Source organism: Brachyhypopomus gauderio, chromosome 18, assembly GCF_052324685.1.
Source record: "Brachyhypopomus gauderio isolate BG-103 chromosome 18, BGAUD_0.2, whole genome shotgun sequence".
Taxonomy (NCBI): Eukaryota; Metazoa; Chordata; class Actinopteri; order Gymnotiformes; family Hypopomidae; genus Brachyhypopomus; species Brachyhypopomus gauderio.
In genome coordinates, this window is record NC_135228.1 from 19,937,862 (window position 1) to 19,957,703 (window position 19,842).

Sequence of the window (19,842 nt, forward strand, 5' to 3'; positions counted from 1 at the left end):
CGTGTATCGACGACCCCGGGACGTCCGGATAAGGGCCATTTCTAGTCCAAATGAAGTCTTGTGTAGGTCTTTTTTGCGTAAAACGTTGACTCCTTTTAGACATCGTTTTTATAAGCCTACCAACAGCTATTTCTAAATAGAGCTGTAATATCGAAGGAAATGCTTTCTTAAAACACAATTTCCATGGGGATTCATAGTTTCTGTGCACAACTAGTGCCATTTTAGAAGGTAGCATTTTGTCCTGGTAAATTTTCCTAGCTTCCTTTCTGTTAAAAAGGCTGCCGAAAACTGTTGTACTGGACCTTTAAGGGGCGGAGCTTAAAGCACATGTGAGCCACATGCAGAGCACATGTGAGCTGCAGGCAGATGAGAAAGGAGCTGCACTGAATCACAGTTCTAAGTTGTTGTCGCTGTTTTACAGTTCGTTGCCACCCCGTCGTGATTGTGTGCGTGGATATGAAAGTAGGTAATATTAAAGTTCAAATTATAGTCTATTTCGCTGAATATACCTATTTTCACTCCCCTTTATGCTAGGTTCTGCTCGTGTGAACATTTAAATGCGGGCTACCTGTGGGGAATTTGTGTTACATCCGTTTAGGGACAGAGTATTTAGAAATGTTAATATTGCAGTCATTTTATAATGTAATTGTGATATTACTTTAGTTAGTTAATTTGTCATTATTCAGACACTGATTTATTTATTTATCTGTTCTAGAACCACACATGTCACTTAAAGTGAGAATAAACAGCAAACGCAAGTTAAACCCACTGGAGTGCGACTAAACCTTTCTTTGGAGTTCTAACCGGACTCACAACAGCGATTTGAACCTCCCAACTAGCACATCACGAATTATAATATTTTTTAATGGTCCTTCGAGCCGGATAAGCAAATTGCTGTTTAAAGATGCAGAATCAAGAGTCAGCAGTAGCAGACGCTCGACCCAAACGAAATCTATCAGTACCTTCCTACCTATCACATTATGACCTCAGTGGACCTGGAGCTCAGAGTCAATTTCGTTCACCATTTATAAATGAAAAGGGAGCATCTATGGATCAAATAAGGTCAGAGCCTCCAGCTACAAGATCTCCATCACCACCAATCAGTCAGAGCTCGATGAGCCTGGGGGAGAGTGAGGAGCAAGAATCTGAGTTTAGCCAATCTAGGGGACTAGTCACCGGAGAGCAGCAAACCCACCACGTTTCTGAAGTCAGTGCTGCTCTCAGAGAGATCCGTCAAGAAAATGCTGAACTCCGTAAACAGTTCCAAAACCTGATGGTTGCTTTACAGCCCCAGCCAGCAGCCCATCACTCTCAATTCCTGCCTCCTCCACCTCAAAGTGTGTACAGTGGTAGTTATGGGCTCTACCAGCAGCAACAATATCCAACACTCAGCAACCAAGGAAATCTGTTACAAGACTTAACTCAACTTCGAGTTACCCAACCATCAAGAGGTCTGCCCTATAACTATACAGCTACACCCCAGCAGAGTGCACCTTTCTTTCCAGGTGGAGATTCTTCATTTTTCCAATCACCCTGCCTAGATGAACCACTGAGAGAGACTACATACAGGGGGCCTAAACCCACCATACCCAGCCTTACATCACCAGACCCCAGAGAGTTTGCACGCATGAAGATTGCATTGGATAATCTGTTACCAGTCAATGGCACTGAAAGATACAAGTACCAAATCCTGACAGATCACCTCCAATGTGAAGAAGCTTCACTTGTAGCTGACTCCTACTGCAACTCAAGGCAACCTTACACGGATACAATGATGGCTCTCACTAAGATGTATGGACAGCCTCACAAGCTTGCAGTGCAACGGATCGCAGAGTTAATGGATAGTCCAAATATACGCAGCGGCGATGTTAAGAGCTTCCGTCTGTTTGCCCTCAACGTGCGATCACTGGTAGGCATGTTAGAACAACTGGGACAAAGAGGGCAAGTAGAGTTAAGTTGCGGCTCTCACGTTTCAAGGCTCTTAAGTAAACTTCCCTATGACCTCAACACTAGCTTTAAGAGATATATCCATCCTCTAAGAGTGGCCATTCCCACCCTCGTTGATTTTGCTGAGTGGCTAGAATACGAGCTGGAAGTGCAGGAAGACCACATGAAGCCCCCCAGAAGAGAGGAGTCGTTCACCAAGAAGCCTGATACCAAGCGCACTCCTAAACATTCTAATAAGACTGCTACTATCCTCCTGGGTACTGAGAAGGTCTCAGGATCAGAGAGTGTAGCAACACCAGGCGTACCTGAACATCCTTCCAACAAGTCAAAGGGAGTAGGAAAGGTAACAGCCTATTGTCCTTATTGTGACAATGACAAGCATTTCCTGAACAACTGTTCCAACTTTAAGAGCCTGAGCAAAGAACAAAGGGTGACATGGATCAAAGTAAACAATAAGTGTTGGCGTTGCGGACGTAATCACCAAGCTGCAAAATGTACACTCAAAGCTCCCTGTAAGACCTGTGGCAGAAGACATCTGCTTGTGCTGCACGAGGTGAACGAGAGGCCAGACGAGGAACAAACATCACCTACATCTTCAGCAGAAAACTGCCTTGTTAACACTGCCAACAAAGTTATGTACGTTGACCGTCCAGCCTACAACTGCAAGGTGCTACTGAAGATCAGTAAGGTACTCCTGAGGAATGGTGACAAGTCCCTTGAGACATATGCAGTCTTAGACGACGGATCTGAGAGGACTATTCTGCTCCAGCCAGCCGCTAAACTGTTGGGCCTTAGGGGAAGTAAAGAGGTGTTAGCTCTTCGTACAGTCAGACAAGAAGTGGAGAAGCTCCAAGGAACCGCCGTGTCTTTCACAATTTCTCCAGCAGCCAATCCTGACAAGATGTACAATATTCAGAGTGCCTTCACAGCCGAGCAATTGAGTTTAGCTGAACATTCCCATCCAGTTGTCTCACTCCAGCAGAAATATAGACATCTGTCAGGCTTGCCCCTCCCTCCTCTAAACAGAGTTCATCCCATGTTACTGATCGGCGCCGACTATACACACCTCATTACACCTATAGAGCCAGTCAGATTAGGACCACCTGGAGGACCAGCAGCTGTGAAGACGCTCCTTGGATGGACGCTACAGGGACCAGCTCAAGCCATTGAATCCTCCACTAATGTAAGTCACTGCCTCTTTACATCTACACCATCACCCACAGAGCTGTTCTCATGTGTAGAGAAGCTATGGCAGATGGATGTGCTCCCCTATCGCAGTGAGAAGTTAGCGGTTAGGTCACGACAAGACCAAGAGGCAGTTAGGCTCCTGCAAGAACAAACAGTGAGAGTTAATGTCAATGGCGTTGAGCGTTATGCCACACCCCTCCTTCGAATCAAGAACGCACCTCTCCTGAAAGCTACTCCAGAATCAGTGTTGCCATTCCTGAGAAGCACAGAGAAGCGTCTAACCAAATCACCAGAAAAGGCTGCTGCCTATCAGCAGGAGATCGACAAGCTAGTTGAAGCTGGCTATGTAGTGAAGTTGGCAGACCACCATCTGGAGACTAGTGCTGAAGCTTGGTACATACCCCACCACATGGTCCAATATAATGGGAAGAACCGTGTAGTGTACAACTGCTCATTCCAATACCAAGGCAACAACCTTAACCAGCTCCTCTTACCAGGTCCCACTCTGGGCCCTGCCTTGCTAGCGGTGTTATTGCGTTTCAGAGAACATTCTGTGGCCTTCAGCAGCGATATCCGTGGCATGTTTCATCAGGTGAGGCTCCTACCTGCAGATCGACCCCTGTTGCGGTTTGTATGGCGAGACATGAAGTGAGACAACCCTCCTGAGGTATACGAGTGGCAGGTACTTCCCTTCGGAACTACTTGTAGCCCCTGTTGCGCAACATTCGCATTGCAGAAACATGTCACAGACCACAGCCAACCGGAAGAAGACATACATGTTGCCATTAACAAATCTTTCTACGTGGACAACTGTTTACAGAGTCTCACATGCCCAGCAGCTGCCAAGACACTTATAGACAAACTGCACTCACTTTTAGCCGAAGGAGGATTTGAGCTGAGGCAGTGGGCAAGTAATAAACCAGATATCATTCAGCATCTCCCTTCGGACCTCAAGTCATCCAGCTGTGAGTTGTGGCTAAACCAAGATCAGTCTGACATCCAAGAACCAGCTCTTGGACTACAGTGGAACTGTAAGTCTGACACCCTTACTTACAAACACCGACACATCGATTGCTCAATGACTACTATGAGGAATATTTATAGAGTTTTAGCCAGTCAGTATGACCCTCTTGGCTACATAGCGCCCTATACCACCCGAGCCAAGGTTATTGTACGCCACCTGTGGGAAAAGAGAAGGGATTGGGATGACCCACAACTCCCTGAGGAGCTATTACAAAAGTGGCACGCATGGGAAGCAGAGCTCGCACAGTTGCACAAGATCACACTGCCTAGGTGCTACACCAGTCCCAGCCTGGACCAACCCAACAGTAGGAGAGACATTCATGTGTTCTGTGATGCCTCCGAACAGGCATATGGATCAGTAGCTTATCTAAGGACAGAGAGTCCAGGGGGGGAAGTTGAGGTTGCCTTCCTCGCAGCACGGTCTCGTGTTGCCCCAAAGAAGCAACAATCTGTTCCTCGGCTAGAGTTGTGTGCTGCCTTAACGGGCGCCCAGCTCTACAAGGTTATCAGCACTGAGTTAACCCTTCCCATACGCAACTGCATCTTGTGGTCTGACTCTGCCACAGTCCTAACCTGGTTGGGTTCAGATTCCTGCAGATACAAAGTCTTCGTGGGTACTCGTGTGGCGGAAATACAAGAGTTAACCGAAGTGGCCACATGGAGGTACGTGCCCTCACGAGACAACCCGGCGGACGACATCACTCGTGGCCTCACTATCCAAGACATCAGCAAAGGTAGTAGATGGACAGACGGACCTGAATTCCTGAAACTGACTCCAAATGACTGGCCCAATCTACCACCCCCACCTCAGAGTGATCCTGAAGGTGAGCTGAAACGACAAGTCGTCTGTTTAACTATGTCTAGCTCTAGTGTTCCAGACCCACATCAGTACCAGACTTGGGACAGCTTCTTAAAAGCCATCGCAAATCAACTTCATGGGGCGGCCGACCCTAACGACCCTCTCACTGCTGAGTCCTATGCTGCTGCCGAACTAGAAGCTCTACAACAGGCCCAAAGAGAGTCATTCCTAGAGGAAATCGCACAGTTAAAGGCAGGTAAACCCATTGCTAAGTCTAGTCGTCTCCTCCTACTTGCACCTGAGTTCGATGAGGAGATAGGGCTCATCAGAGTGGGAGGCCGTTTACGTCGTAATCCTGACATGACTGTGGATGAAGTGCATCCCATTGTTCTAGACCCCAGACATGCCCTGACCCAACTCATCATCCAGGATTATGACGAGAGGCTCCAACATCCTGGACCAGAAAGAGTGTTTGCTGAGATCAGAAGGAGATATTGGGTGTTACGTGGACGTGAAGCCGTACGTCGCCATCAGAAATCCTGTGTTGAGTGCAAGAGGTGGAAAGGTCACCCTAATCCACCCAGAATGGCGGACCTCCCTCCAGCCAGACTGCGTCTGTTCAAGCCGGCATTCTATTCCACTGGTGTGGATTGTTTTGGGCCGTACAACATCAAGATCCGACGCAGTAATGAGAAAAGGTGGGGGATATTGTTTAAATGTCTAACTACGAGAGCAGTCCACCTTGATTTAATTCCCAGTATTGACACAAATGCATTTCTAATGGCTCTGAGACGTTTTATATCCAGGCGCGGGAAACCTAAGGAGATTCTCTGTGACCAGGGGACGAACTTCCGAGGAGGAGAACGTGAATTGCAGGAAGCATTTCAAACACTTCATCCTGAACTCAAAGAGCAGCTGGCTTGCCAGCAAATCAAGTTTGCCTTCAATCCTCCTGGATCCCCACACTTCGGAGGTTGCTGGGAGCGTGAAATTCGTTCGCTGAAGACTGCTCTTCAAGTCATCATTGGATCCCAAACCATCACCGAAGAGGTGTTGCGCACAGTGCTTATTGAAATTGAGGGGATGCTCAATTCAAAACCCCTGGGCTACACCTCATCTGAAGTAGCAGACCCTGACCCAGTAACCCCTAACTATCTCCTTATGGGGCGGCGGGATGCCTCGCTGCCGCAAGTCGTCTATGACAACTCAGAGATTCTCGGGCGAAGAAGGTGGAGGCACAGTCAAATTCTGGCCGACCAATTCTGGAGAACTTTCCTGAAGCACTACCTGCCAGGACTCCAAGCCCGCCTGAAGTGGAAAACTGAATCCGCCAATCTACAAGTAGGAGATGTGGTCATGATTGTGGATAATCAGCTTCCACGAGCTCTTTGGCCTGTAGGGAAAGTCTTTCAAGTTTTCGCTGGACCAGACAAACGGATCAGATCAGCTGAAGTGTCAGTGAAGGGAAGAACCTACATTCGACCCGTGGCAAGACTTGTCAGCCTACCCGCCTTACCTGAGGAAGACTAATTACCCCCTTTATTCAGCCTTTTTTAGTTGTTCGTATTCACAGGTGAATACGGGGGCGGCTGTTAAAAAGGCTGCCGAAAACTGTTGTACTGGACCTTTAAGGGGCGGAGCTTAAAGCACATGTGAGCCACATGCAGAGCACATGTGAGCTGCAGGCAGATGAGAAAGGAGCTGCACTGAATCACAGTTCTAAGTTGTTGTCGCTGTTTTACAGTTCGTTGCCACCCCGTCGTGATTGTGTGCGTGGATATGAAAGTAGGTAATATTAAAGTTCAAATTATAGTCTATTTCGCTGAATATACCTATTTTCACTCCCCTTTATGCTAGGTTCTGCTCGTGTGAACATTTAAATGCGGGCTACCTGTGGGGAATTTGTGTTACATCCGTTTAGGGACAGAGTATTTAGAAATGTTAATATTGCAGTCATTTTATAATGTAATTGTGATATTACTTTAGTTAGTTAATTTGTCATTATTCAGACACTGATTTATTTATTTATCTGTTCTAGAACCACACATGTCACTTAAAGTGAGAATAAACAGCAAACGCAAGTTAAACCCACTGGAGTGCGACTAAACCTTTCTTTGGAGTTCTAACCGGACTCACAACAGCGATTTGAACCTCCCAACTAGCACATCACGAATTATAATATTTTTTACTTTCCGTCGCAGCAGATAACTGGAAACGTATACAAAAGTGTAAGGTTCAAATCTGCTGAGCCTAACGAACTTCAGAAAGATGAACGGGAACAATAAACAGGTCCGCCACCTTCTGGCACCAGTTACACACGTTACAATTGTATATGCTTTACAAATAAATCACATGAATGGCATTTCCAATTTCTTTCCACCTTCATTTTTATTGATCACTGGCCAAAACGCCAACTTATAAAAGTAGTAATGTCTGTGGTAAATTCCATCCAATACGTGAGTAGCTAGCTAGCCTTTTGGCTAACGTTAAAACGTAACAAACCTTACAAAAATCCATTACAAAAGTACAAGGTAATGTGATTATATCTATTGATCTGTTACTACAACATATAAACATTTTAGGTTAATATTTTGAGGTTTGTTAAAGACCAGTTGTTAATGTTACCTTGAAATCGCCAGTAAATAACTGTAAAAAGTAACGGATTTCTTTTTAATTTAAACTCCTAAATGCGCGAGGCAACTCGCTCGAGCTTTTTATGTAGGCTCACTTTTGTATCATAGTCAATTGATTGTATTTAACATAATAGTTATACATAAATATTATATATAAACAAATATTTTGATAATACATACATTTTCTTATACGTGTCTACATTAAATAATGTATAATAATATGGATTTATTACAGTTCACAGGCTGCACCATTGAGGACATGGAGTTTTAGGTTGACGGAGTCGAGCAAAAGTGTTTATCGCCCAAAAGACAAATTTTCTCATACCGCTTTACTCAACATTTAGAAATGTTCATTAATATAAAAAAAACAAATATTATGTATCATGTACATTTCTGTACCCTTCTTAGACGTCTCCGTGACGTTGAAATTCCGACGTTCAAGTGTTTAACTGCATATCGACGTCCAAGTGGGGTCATAGTTAGACGTCCAAATAACGGACCTAGTTTGCACGTCGAGTAGAAGTCCAGAATTGGTCTTGGACCGACGGACGCAATATAGACTTGATCTGCACGTCCATAAGACGTCTAATGTTTAGTGGGTTCAAGGTCCATTTCAATATTTTCCAGCTTGATAAACATAATTCAGTTAAATATTGACACGCCGCGAGCGGCGCGAGGGTCCGCGCGGCGAAAATTACGTAATCGCTGAGGCTCCGCCCGTGCGCGAGTGCCTCGCGCGGTCGTGCACCTGTCGAATTTTGTAACTTCGCGCGTGCGCTGCGCTTCAGCGCGATCGACAAAGTCATGTTTGCAGGGTTCATACACCTATACAAGGTGGAATTAAAGCACTTGTACGGCACTTTCAAGGTCCATTTCAATATTTTCCAGCATGATAAACATAATTAAGTTAAATATTAATACATATACTCGAAATGATTCAAAATAATTCGCTTTTTTATCACATTATTTGATGGTTGTTTATTTTCAAAACGCTCAATCTTAACGTCTTCACGTTCTCTCATGTTTCGTCCTGGAATTACAAGAGGCTCGTATTTGTTAACGTAATTTCAACATTTTAATGTACTTTAGCCTAAATTCCAGCACTTTTCAAACCTGAAACACAAAGCAACATTAAAATGCGTCAGGTAAATGTTCATGAATATATATACAGATAAAAACGGTCTGCAAGCGAGTTAAATTTAATTAGTGGTCGGCCGTTATCGGCGTTAACGGCCCACCACTAATATATATACACATATTCACACGCACGCACACACACACAGCATAATTATATATGTATGTGTCTGTGTGTCCTCATTATTGCTGGCTATAAAATCGCATCACCGTGTCATACTTTAATGTCCTGCACTGATGAGCTGCGCGAGCCTCAGAATTGTTCGAATGGAGGCTGCGTTCGAATACCATTACAAGTTTGTTAGCCACCTAGCTCTCTCATATTTTTCCTTGTTCTTTCCTTAAGATTTTTTCGCATTAATAAAATGTTTGCCTACGTACAATACATCGAAGACGGAGTAAAAAATATTGTACATATTAAAGACATCAAAAACTTTGACCCAAAAAATACAGAAGACTATTCTGCAGTACACGCATACTGGATTCTGTGGAAAGGGGAGTTATTCGCTGGCCAAATCTTGATGCTAAAAGGTAAGTAGCTAACGTTTTTATAATACAGAATAATAGTATATCGTATAATAATAACAATTCAACATTTTGTTTGACGTACGACGTGAGTTAAACTTGTCGCTATCTGATACAATTTGGCTACAAGTTACCCGAACCGGGATCTACAAAACATTACCTGTCGCAGCGATCAAAATCGTCCGTGGTCTGTTCATTAAATGTTACTTTGATCTGTCTGTATGAAGCTGTCTACACTGTCAAGACTGGATATTAGTTAGCAGGTTGTGCTACTCGTGTTACCATTAAGAGGGTTACTCAGCAACATCATCTACGAACCTAATAAGACCTAATAAGCCTTTATATAGTTAGTTGTGTCGCGTGCGGTAGCCTGGCGACCATGGACCACCTTGCTCGTTAAAATATATTTATAAAACAAAAGACTTACCTTCTGCACCAACAGCCGATGCAACATCCCATGCGTTGTCTTTCATTTTTTACATTCTTATAATTAGTCTGGTCTGAGAATCATATTAGTTGATCAAGTTTAAAAGGGCACGATTTAACCGAAAGGCTGCCTTCTACCTGTTCTTGGGTAATACTTAACTGAGAATGTTGGTGGAGAACTTTTCACTTCCCTTTTGAGGACCAAAATGCCGCAAGCGCACTGACAATATCTGCTCTTTAATTATAATTAAACACGGAGGTCTGTAAACTGTGATTTTCATGTTTTAGCTGAGCCATTTGTATAAGACAAATACTGAACATTCAATGATTAAACTATCATTCTGGGTTCGACATTCAGCATGAAAAAGAAACTGAGCATAATATAAATGTTTGTATTAATTTTTTGTATATAAATTTTATATAATCATATATAAAAATTATAAGAGGGAAGACTTGAGTGTGCCTGACCAGTATTACGGTTTAAAGTGTTACATATTTTTCTTCACAGACACTTCTGAAGAAATAGAGGACATTCTAGGTGCAGGGAAAAGGATTCGGGTTCCAAAGTTACTGGAGAGAAATCCTGTGGAGAGCCAGAGAAACTCAGAAAGGAAAGAAATTGAAGATACTGCTGTAAGTATATATGTGCATGCATATATATATATATATATGATAAGAGCAAGTGAGATGTTATGTGCTATTATTATTTGCAGATGTCACAAAAGGCAAGCATTATTGAGGGAAAGCGGGCCTCACTAATAGAAATTTTAAAAGAGCGGCAAAGCCAGAAAAGAATCCAGCCACTGTGTGCCTCTAATAGTCAATCAAAGAGGCAGAGGATTCTGCTGGATGATGAAACATCTAGTGGCAGTGATGATGAATTAATTGCCAAATCTGAATTTGATGAATTAAAGAAGAAGCACACAGTACTTGGGCATAAATATCAAGAAGCCATTAGTGAACTGGAACAACTGAGAAAATTGAACACTGAACTCCAAAAGTGTTTGGTCTCCAAAATCCTTCCTGGTAAGTTTGTAACACTCACCCTTCTTTCCTAAAAGGCTGCCTCACAAAACACAAAACAATCGTTATCATTTTATCTAAACTGGAATTTAAAGCTGTACTATTTATTGAATGTAATGACAGTGAATTACATTTAAGGTCTCATTTATGTTATAGAGAATAACAGCCTTCCTGATTTTATGGACACCCCTCAAACAATTAGTAAGACCTTTCAGTTATACTGCTATTACTATTACTGTTGTTATTATATTTTGAACATTATCTGTTTTGCTTGAGAAGGTGTTTGTGATTTTGTTGCATATAACACTAACAGCTTGTTGCGTCTACCTATTGTCTAATAAAAAAGCCCTAGTTAATGTTCATTTAATCTGTGATACAAACTTGTACTGAAGATTTATTATCATTATATTATACATTTCAGGGCAATCCAACTTGTCACCCCCATTAAACACTTCTCAAGCAACAGTTGGTAAGTATATTGCTAATAAAACATGAATGACTTGGTTACACTTATACATTCATCCTATCTCTGATAAGAGATAAGAGACATGCACAATAATATTGTACTATTTAATCATTCTACAACTGTCATTTACCAAAAGTAAGGTAATAATTATTAAATTATTTTATATTTGCAGTAGAAATAAGCCAACAGAAAGAGCAAGCTTCAGAAGAAGAAAGGGTATTTTAGATTTAATTATAAATGTACAGTAATGGTGGTATTGTCTTTGATTATACTGATATGATTTACATATAATCGTGAAATAAAATAAAATTTCACACAGACGCACATTGGTGAAGGAATTTACATCAATACAAATCAGTGGAAGAGAGTCCAAGGAAACAGCAAGGACAGCTTGTTTGTGAAGGAGCTGGCAGTGTGCATTTGGGGCACAAACATTTTGGCCAACCGGAGTCTGGAGGGTAAAAGTTGTCCAACAACAAAGACAACCCCCAGGCCCCCTCTAACCCCTCACAAATTAAGAGCACTAAAAAGTAAGTAAGAATGTTGATAAAGAATACTAATCTGAAAATGATGGAGGATATTACTGCTGCATGAAATATTACATGTGTCTCTTTTGGACCAGGACACTTGAATTTTATTAAAATTTCTCAATGACCTGCTAATAATCTTATACATATCTTCTGTGCAAAATGTTGACATTTAATAAAACTGTTCATAATAATAGTCATGTGGCCTTTGAGCAGGTTATCTAGTCTTCATATAGGCTAGAAGTTTATACCTCACATTTAGGAGTTTAGCTCCTCTGAGAAGGCCTATACATGCAAGTAAATGATTTGTACTTTGTTTCAAGTAAATAGTTTTTGAAGTCTTTAGAAAACTATATGATTTTATTGTTGTGCAGTAACATGCATATTTTATGCATATTAAAGTTTTCTCATGACATTTTGCTTTATTTTGTTTTGTTAAAGATTGCTTCCAAAAGTGGCTCGAGACAAAAAACCTGGAAGAGTTCGAGCTAAGGACCAGAGCAGGAAAATTTGGACGTTATGTTACAGAAAAAATCCAAGACATCAACAAAAAACAAAAAAAACAAAATCAATAAGTACATGATTTGTTATTTGATAAAATTATATTACTTGTTTAAAATGTCGTTTGTACAAATAGCATTTTATTAAAGCAGCTGTTATAATAATTTCTCAGTAAATTAAGAAAAATAAATATTTTTGAGTTGTCTTTTAAAATTGTCTTTGTTTCTTGCCTATTTTGCAAACTGGTCTATTAACAGTAAAGCATAGGTGTTAGGGCAGGTGTGCACATGTTTAAACATTCCCTGCTTGTTTTAGTGTTGCTCTCCTCCAGCATGCCTAATTTAATTGTCATTTAGGAAAACATCAAAATGTTCCAGACAGAAAATCCACGACCATGGTTGAGGCACATTGTATAATATTCTGGTCACTTGACAGTTCTGCAACAAGCTATCAAAGGTTAATTGTAAATTTAAAATACTAGTTATTTTACAGAATACCAGGTACAAGCTGGTTTTGGACAGTAAAACCACCCACCAGCAACAAGATGGTTTAAGATGGTGTAACCAGCTATAAACCAGCTACCACCTATGAACCAGCTAACAGCTGGTTTTGAATGGTTTAACCAGCTACCAGCTACAAACCAGCTACCAGGTTCCAAAACACAGCTTAAGCTGGTCAAGCTGGTTAACCAGCTTGACCAGCTTAAGATGGTATGAGCTGGTTTTTCCAGCAGGGCAGACTTTAAGCTGGTTTATACTTGAAGCCTGGTTTATACTTGACGCGCCGCGAGCGGCGCGAGGGTCCGCGCGGCGAAAATGACGTAATCGCTGAGGCTCCGCCCGTGCGCGTGTGCCTCGCGCGCTGTCGCTGCACGAGGTCGTGCACCTCTCGAATTTTTCAACTTCGCGCGCGCGCCGCGCTTCAGCGCGATCGACAAAGTCATGTTTGCAGGGTTCATACACCTATACAAGGTGGAATTAAAGCACTTGTACGGCACTTTCAAGGTCCATTTCAATATTTTCCAGCATGATAAACATAATTAAGTTAAATATTGACACGCCGCGAGCGGCGCGAGGGTCCGCGCGGCGAAAATTACGTAATCGCTGAGGCTCCGCCCGTGCGCGAGTGCCTCGCGCGGTCGTGCACCTCTAGAATTTTGTAACTTCGCGCGCGCGCTGCGCTTCAGCGCGATCGACAAAGTCATGTTTGCAGGGTTCATACACCTATACAAGGTGGAATTAAAGCACTTGTACGGCACTTTCAAGGTCCATTTCAATATTTTCCAGCATGATAAACATAATTAAGTTAAATATTGACGCGCCGCGAGCGGCGAGGGTCCGCGCGGCGAAAATGACGTAATTGCTGAGGCTCCGCCCGTGCGCGAGTGCCTCGCGCGCTGTCGCTGCGCGAGGTCGTGCACCTCTCTAATTTTGCAACTTCCGCGCGCGCGCCGCGCTTCAGCGCCATCGACAAAGTCATGTTTGCAGGGTTCATACACCTATACAAGGTGGAATTAAAGCATTTGTACGGCACTTTCCCACTGCGCAAAGATACGTTGAAACGACGTCTTTTCCAAGTCATTTTTGCACGTCGGATTTTGGTCCCCTGAAGGTGCAGACTGTGACGCCAGATGACGTCTTTTTTCCGACGTCTTCTGCACGTCGTGTATCGACGACCCCGGGACGTCCGGATAAGGGCCATTTCTAGTCCAAATGAAGTCTTGTGTAGGTCTTTTTTGCGTAAAACGTTGACTCCTTTTAGACATCGTTTTTATAAGCCTACCAACAGCTATTTCTAAATAGAGCTGTAATATCGAAGGAAATGCTTTCTTAAAACACAATTTCCATGGGGATTCATAGTTTCTGTGCACAACTAGTGCCATTTTAGAAGGTAGCATTTTGTCCTGGTAAATTTTCCTAGCTTCCTTTCTGTTAAAAAGGCTGCCGAAAACTGTTGTACTGGACCTTTAAGGGGCGGAGCTTAAAGCACATGTGAGCCACATGCAGAGCACATGTGAGCTGCAGGCAGATGAGAAAGGAGCTGCACTGAATCACAGTTCTAAGTTGTTGTCGCTGTTTTACAGTTCGTTGCCACCCCGTCGTGATTGTGTGCGTGGATATGAAAGTAGGTAATATTAAAGTTCAAATTATAGTCTATTTCGCTGAATATACCTATTTTCACTCCCCTTTATGCTAGGTTCTGCTCGTGTGAACATTTAAATGCGGGCTACCTGTGGGGAATTTGTGTTACATCCGTTTAGGGACAGAGTATTTAGAAATGTTAATATTGCAGTCATTTTATAATGTAATTGTGATATTACTTTAGTTAGTTAATTTGTCATTATTCAGACACTGATTTATTTATTTATCTGTTCTAGAACCACACATGTCACTTAAAGTGAGAATAAACAGCAAACGCAAGTTAAACCCACTGGAGTGCGACTAAACCTTTCTTTGGAGTTCTAACCGGACTCACAACAGCGATTTGAACCTCCCAACTAGCACATCACGAATTATAATATTTTTTAATGGTCCTTCGAGCCGGATAAGCAAATTGCTGTTTAAAGATGCAGAATCAAGAGTCAGCAGTAGCAGACGCTCGACCCAAACGAAATCTATCAGTACCTTCCTACCTATCACATTATGACCTCAGTGGACCTGGAGCTCAGAGTCAATTTCGTTCACCATTTATAAATGAAAAGGGAGCATCTATGGATCAAATAAGGTCAGAGCCTCCAGCTACAAGATCTCCATCACCACCAATCAGTCAGAGCTCGATGAGCCTGGGGGAGAGTGAGGAGCAAGAATCTGAGTTTAGCCAATCTAGGGGACTAGTCACCGGAGAGCAGCAAACCCACCACGTTTCTGAAGTCAGTGCTGCTCTCAGAGAGATCCGTCAAGAAAATGCTGAACTCCGTAAACAGTTCCAAAACCTGATGGTTGCTTTACAGCCCCAGCCAGCAGCCCATCACTCTCAATTCCTGCCTCCTCCACCTCAAAGTGTGTACAGTGGTAGTTATGGGCTCTACCAGCAGCAACAATATCCAACACTCAGCAACCAAGGAAATCTGTTACAAGACTTAACTCAACTTCGAGTTACCCAACCATCAAGAGGTCTGCCCTATAACTATACAGCTACACCCCAGCAGAGTGCACCTTTCTTTCCAGGTGGAGATTCTTCATTTTTCCAATCACCCTGCCTAGATGAACCACTGAGAGAGACTACATACAGGGGGCCTAAACCCACCATACCCAGCCTTACATCACCAGACCCCAGAGAGTTTGCACGCATGAAGATTGCATTGGATAATCTGTTACCAGTCAATGGCACTGAAAGATACAAGTACCAAATCCTGACAGATCACCTCCAATGTGAAGAAGCTTCACTTGTAGCTGACTCCTACTGCAACTCAAGGCAACCTTACACGGATACAATGATGGCTCTCACTAAGATGTATGGACAGCCTCACAAGCTTGCAGTGCAACGGATCGCAGAGTTAATGGATAGTCCAAATATACGCAGCGGCGATGTTAAGAGCTTCCGTCTGTTTGCCCTCAACGTGCGATCACTGGTAGGCATGTTAGAACAACTGGGACAAAGAGGGCAAGTAGAGTTAAGTTGCGGCTCTCACGTTTCAAGGCTCTTAAGTAAACTTCCCTATGACCTCAACACTAGCTTTAAGAGATATATCCATCCTCTAAGAGTGGCCATTCCCACCCTCGTTGATTTTGCTGAGTGGCTAGAATACGAGCTGGAAGTGCAGGAAGACCACATGAAGCCCCCCAGAAGAGAGGAGTCGTTCACCAAGAAGCCTGATACCAAGCGCACTCCTAAACATTCTAATAAGACTGCTACTATCCTCCTGGGTACTGAGAAGGTCTCAGGATCAGAGAGTGTAGCAACACCAGGCGTACCTGAACATCCTTCCAACAAGTCAAAGGGAGTAGGAAAGGTAACAGCCTATTGTCCTTATTGTGACAATGACAAGCATTTCCTGAACAACTGTTCCAACTTTAAGAGCCTGAGCAAAGAACAAAGGGTGACATGGATCAAAGTAAACAATAAGTGTTGGCGTTGCGGACGTAATCACCAAGCTGCAAAATGTACACTCAAAGCTCCCTGTAAGACCTGTGGCAGAAGACATCTGCTTGTGCTGCACGAGGTGAACGAGAGGCCAGACGAGGAACAAACATCACCTACATCTTCAGCAGAAAACTGCCTTGTTAACACTGCCAACAAAGTTATGTACGTTGACCGTCCAGCCTACAACTGCAAGGTGCTACTGAAGATCAGTAAGGTACTCCTGAGGAATGGTGACAAGTCCCTTGAGACATATGCAGTCTTAGACGACGGATCTGAGAGGACTATTCTGCTCCAGCCAGCCGCTAAACTGTTGGGCCTTAGGGGAAGTAAAGAGGTGTTAGCTCTTCGTACAGTCAGACAAGAAGTGGAGAAGCTCCAAGGAACCGCCGTGTCTTTCACAATTTCTCCAGCAGCCAATCCTGACAAGATGTACAATATTCAGAGTGCCTTCACAGCCGAGCAATTGAGTTTAGCTGAACATTCCCATCCAGTTGTCTCACTCCAGCAGAAATATAGACATCTGTCAGGCTTGCCCCTCCCTCCTCTAAACAGAGTTCATCCCATGTTACTGATCGGCGCCGACTATACACACCTCATTACACCTATAGAGCCAGTCAGATTAGGACCACCTGGAGGACCAGCAGCTGTGAAGACGCTCCTTGGATGGACGCTACAGGGACCAGCTCAAGCCATTGAATCCTCCACTAATGTAAGTCACTGCCTCTTTACATCTACACCATCACCCACAGAGCTGTTCTCATGTGTAGAGAAGCTATGGCAGATGGATGTGCTCCCCTATCGCAGTGAGAAGTTAGCGGTTAGGTCACGACAAGACCAAGAGGCAGTTAGGCTCCTGCAAGAACAAACAGTGAGAGTTAATGTCAATGGCGTTGAGCGTTATGCCACACCCCTCCTTCGAATCAAGAACGCACCTCTCCTGAAAGCTACTCCAGAATCAGTGTTGCCATTCCTGAGAAGCACAGAGAAGCGTCTAACCAAATCACCAGAAAAGGCTGCTGCCTATCAGCAGGAGATCGACAAGCTAGTTGAAGCTGGCTATGTAGTGAAGTTGGCAGACCACCATCTGGAGACTAGTGCTGAAGCTTGGTACATACCCCACCACATGGTCCAATATAATGGGAAGAACCGTGTAGTGTACAACTGCTCATTCCAATACCAAGGCAACAACCTTAACCAGCTCCTCTTACCAGGTCCCACTCTGGGCCCTGCCTTGCTAGCGGTGTTATTGCGTTTCAGAGAACATTCTGTGGCCTTCAGCAGCGATATCCGTGGCATGTTTCATCAGGTGAGGCTCCTACCTGCAGATCGACCCCTGTTGCGGTTTGTATGGCGAGACATGAAGTGAGACAACCCTCCTGAGGTATACGAGTGGCAGGTACTTCCCTTCGGAACTACTTGTAGCCCCTGTTGCGCAACATTCGCATTGCAGAAACATGTCACAGACCACAGCCAACCGGAAGAAGACATACATGTTGCCATTAACAAATCTTTCTACGTGGACAACTGTTTACAGAGTCTCACATGCCCAGCAGCTGCCAAGACACTTATAGACAAACTGCACTCACTTTTAGCCGAAGGAGGATTTGAGCTGAGGCAGTGGGCAAGTAATAAACCAGATATCATTCAGCATCTCCCTTCGGACCTCAAGTCATCCAGCTGTGAGTTGTGGCTAAACCAAGATCAGTCTGACATCCAAGAACCAGCTCTTGGACTACAGTGGAACTGTAAGTCTGACACCCTTACTTACAAACACCGACACATCGATTGCTCAATGACTACTATGAGGAATATTTATAGAGTTTTAGCCAGTCAGTATGACCCTCTTGGCTACATAGCGCCCTATACCACCCGAGCCAAGGTTATTGTACGCCACCTGTGGGAAAAGAGAAGGGATTGGGATGACCCACAACTCCCTGAGGAGCTATTACAAAAGTGGCACGCATGGGAAGCAGAGCTCGCACAGTTGCACAAGATCACACTGCCTAGGTGCTACACCAGTCCCAGCCTGGACCAACCCAACAGTAGGAGAGACATTCATGTGTTCTGTGATGCCTCCGAACAGGCATATGGATCAGTAGCTTATCTAAGGACAGAGAGTCCAGGGGGGGAAGTTGAGGTTGCCTTCCTCGCAGCACGGTCTCGTGTTGCCCCAAAGAAGCAACAATCTGTTCCTCGGCTAGAGTTGTGTGCTGCCTTAACGGGCGCCCAGCTCTACAAGGTTATCAGCACTGAGTTAACCCTTCCCATACGCAACTGCATCTTGTGGTCTGACTCTGCCACAGTCCTAACCTGGTTGGGTTCAGATTCCTGCAGATACAAAGTCTTCGTGGGTACTCGTGTGGCGGAAATACAAGAGTTAACCGAAGTGGCCACATGGAGGTACGTGCCCTCACGAGACAACCCGGCGGACGACATCACTCGTGGCCTCACTATCCAAGACATCAGCAAAGGTAGTAGATGGACAGACGGACCTGAATTCCTGAAACTGACTCCAAATGACTGGCCCAATCTACCACCCCCACCTCAGAGTGATCCTGAAGGTGAGCTGAAACGACAAGTCGTCTGTTTAACTATGTCTAGCTCTAGTGTTCCAGACCCACATCAGTACCAGACTTGGGACAGCTTCTTAAAAGCCATCGCAAATCAACTTCATGGGGCGGCCGACCCTAACGACCCTCTCACTGCTGAGTCCTATGCTGCTGCCGAACTAGAAGCTCTACAACAGGCCCAAAGAGAGTCATTCCTAGAGGAAATCGCACAGTTAAAGGCAGGTAAACCCATTGCTAAGTCTAGTCGTCTCCTCCTACTTGCACCTGAGTTCGATGAGGAGATAGGGCTCATCAGAGTGGGAGGCCGTTTACGTCGTAATCCTGACATGACTGTGGATGAAGTGCATCCCATTGTTCTAGACCCCAGACATGCCCTGACCCAACTCATCATCCAGGATTATGACGAGAGGCTCCAACATCCTGGACCAGAAAGAGTGTTTGCTGAGATCAGAAGGAGATATTGGGTGTTACGTGGACGTGAAGCCGTACGTCGCCATCAGAAATCCTGTGTTGAGTGCAAGAGGTGGAAAGGTCACCCTAATCCACCCAGAATGGCGGACCTCCCTCCAGCCAGACTGCGTCTGTTCAAGCCGGCATTCTATTCCACTGGTGTGGATTGTTTTGGGCCGTACAACATCAAGATCCGACGCAGTAATGAGAAAAGGTGGGGGATATTGTTTAAATGTCTAACTACGAGAGCAGTCCACCTTGATTTAATTCCCAGTATTGACACAAATGCATTTCTAATGGCTCTGAGACGTTTTATATCCAGGCGCGGGAAACCTAAGGAGATTCTCTGTGACCAGGGGACGAACTTCCGAGGAGGAGAACGTGAATTGCAGGAAGCATTTCAAACACTTCATCCTGAACTCAAAGAGCAGCTGGCTTGCCAGCAAATCAAGTTTGCCTTCAATCCTCCTGGATCCCCACACTTCGGAGGTTGCTGGGAGCGTGAAATTCGTTCGCTGAAGACTGCTCTTCAAGTCATCATTGGATC

The 19,842-nt window shown here is 44.1% G+C and overlaps 2 protein-coding genes across 2 annotated transcripts; both read left to right on the forward strand.

The window, feature by feature from the left end:
* The first annotated feature begins 274 nt into the window (after positions 1–274).
* On the forward strand, positions 275–5,738 carry LOC143481535 (uncharacterized). The gene is made up of 4 exons (XM_076979568.1): positions 275–466; positions 716–3,727; positions 3,872–5,600; positions 5,716–5,738. Exons 2-4 carry the CDS (start codon positions 905–907, stop codon positions 5,736–5,738), a joined length of 4,575 nt encoding a protein of 1,524 aa, XP_076835683.1. The 5' UTR covers positions 275–466; positions 716–904.
* Positions 5,739–14,128: 8,390 nt separating this feature from the next.
* On the forward strand, positions 14,129–19,592 carry LOC143481536 (uncharacterized). Its single transcript, XM_076979569.1, has 4 exons — positions 14,129–14,320; positions 14,570–17,581; positions 17,726–19,454; positions 19,570–19,592. The coding sequence occupies exons 2-4, from the start codon at positions 14,759–14,761 to the stop codon at positions 19,590–19,592; spliced, it is 4,575 nt and encodes a 1,524-aa protein (XP_076835684.1). The 5' UTR covers positions 14,129–14,320; positions 14,570–14,758.
* The last annotated feature ends 250 nt before the right edge of the window (positions 19,593–19,842 follow it).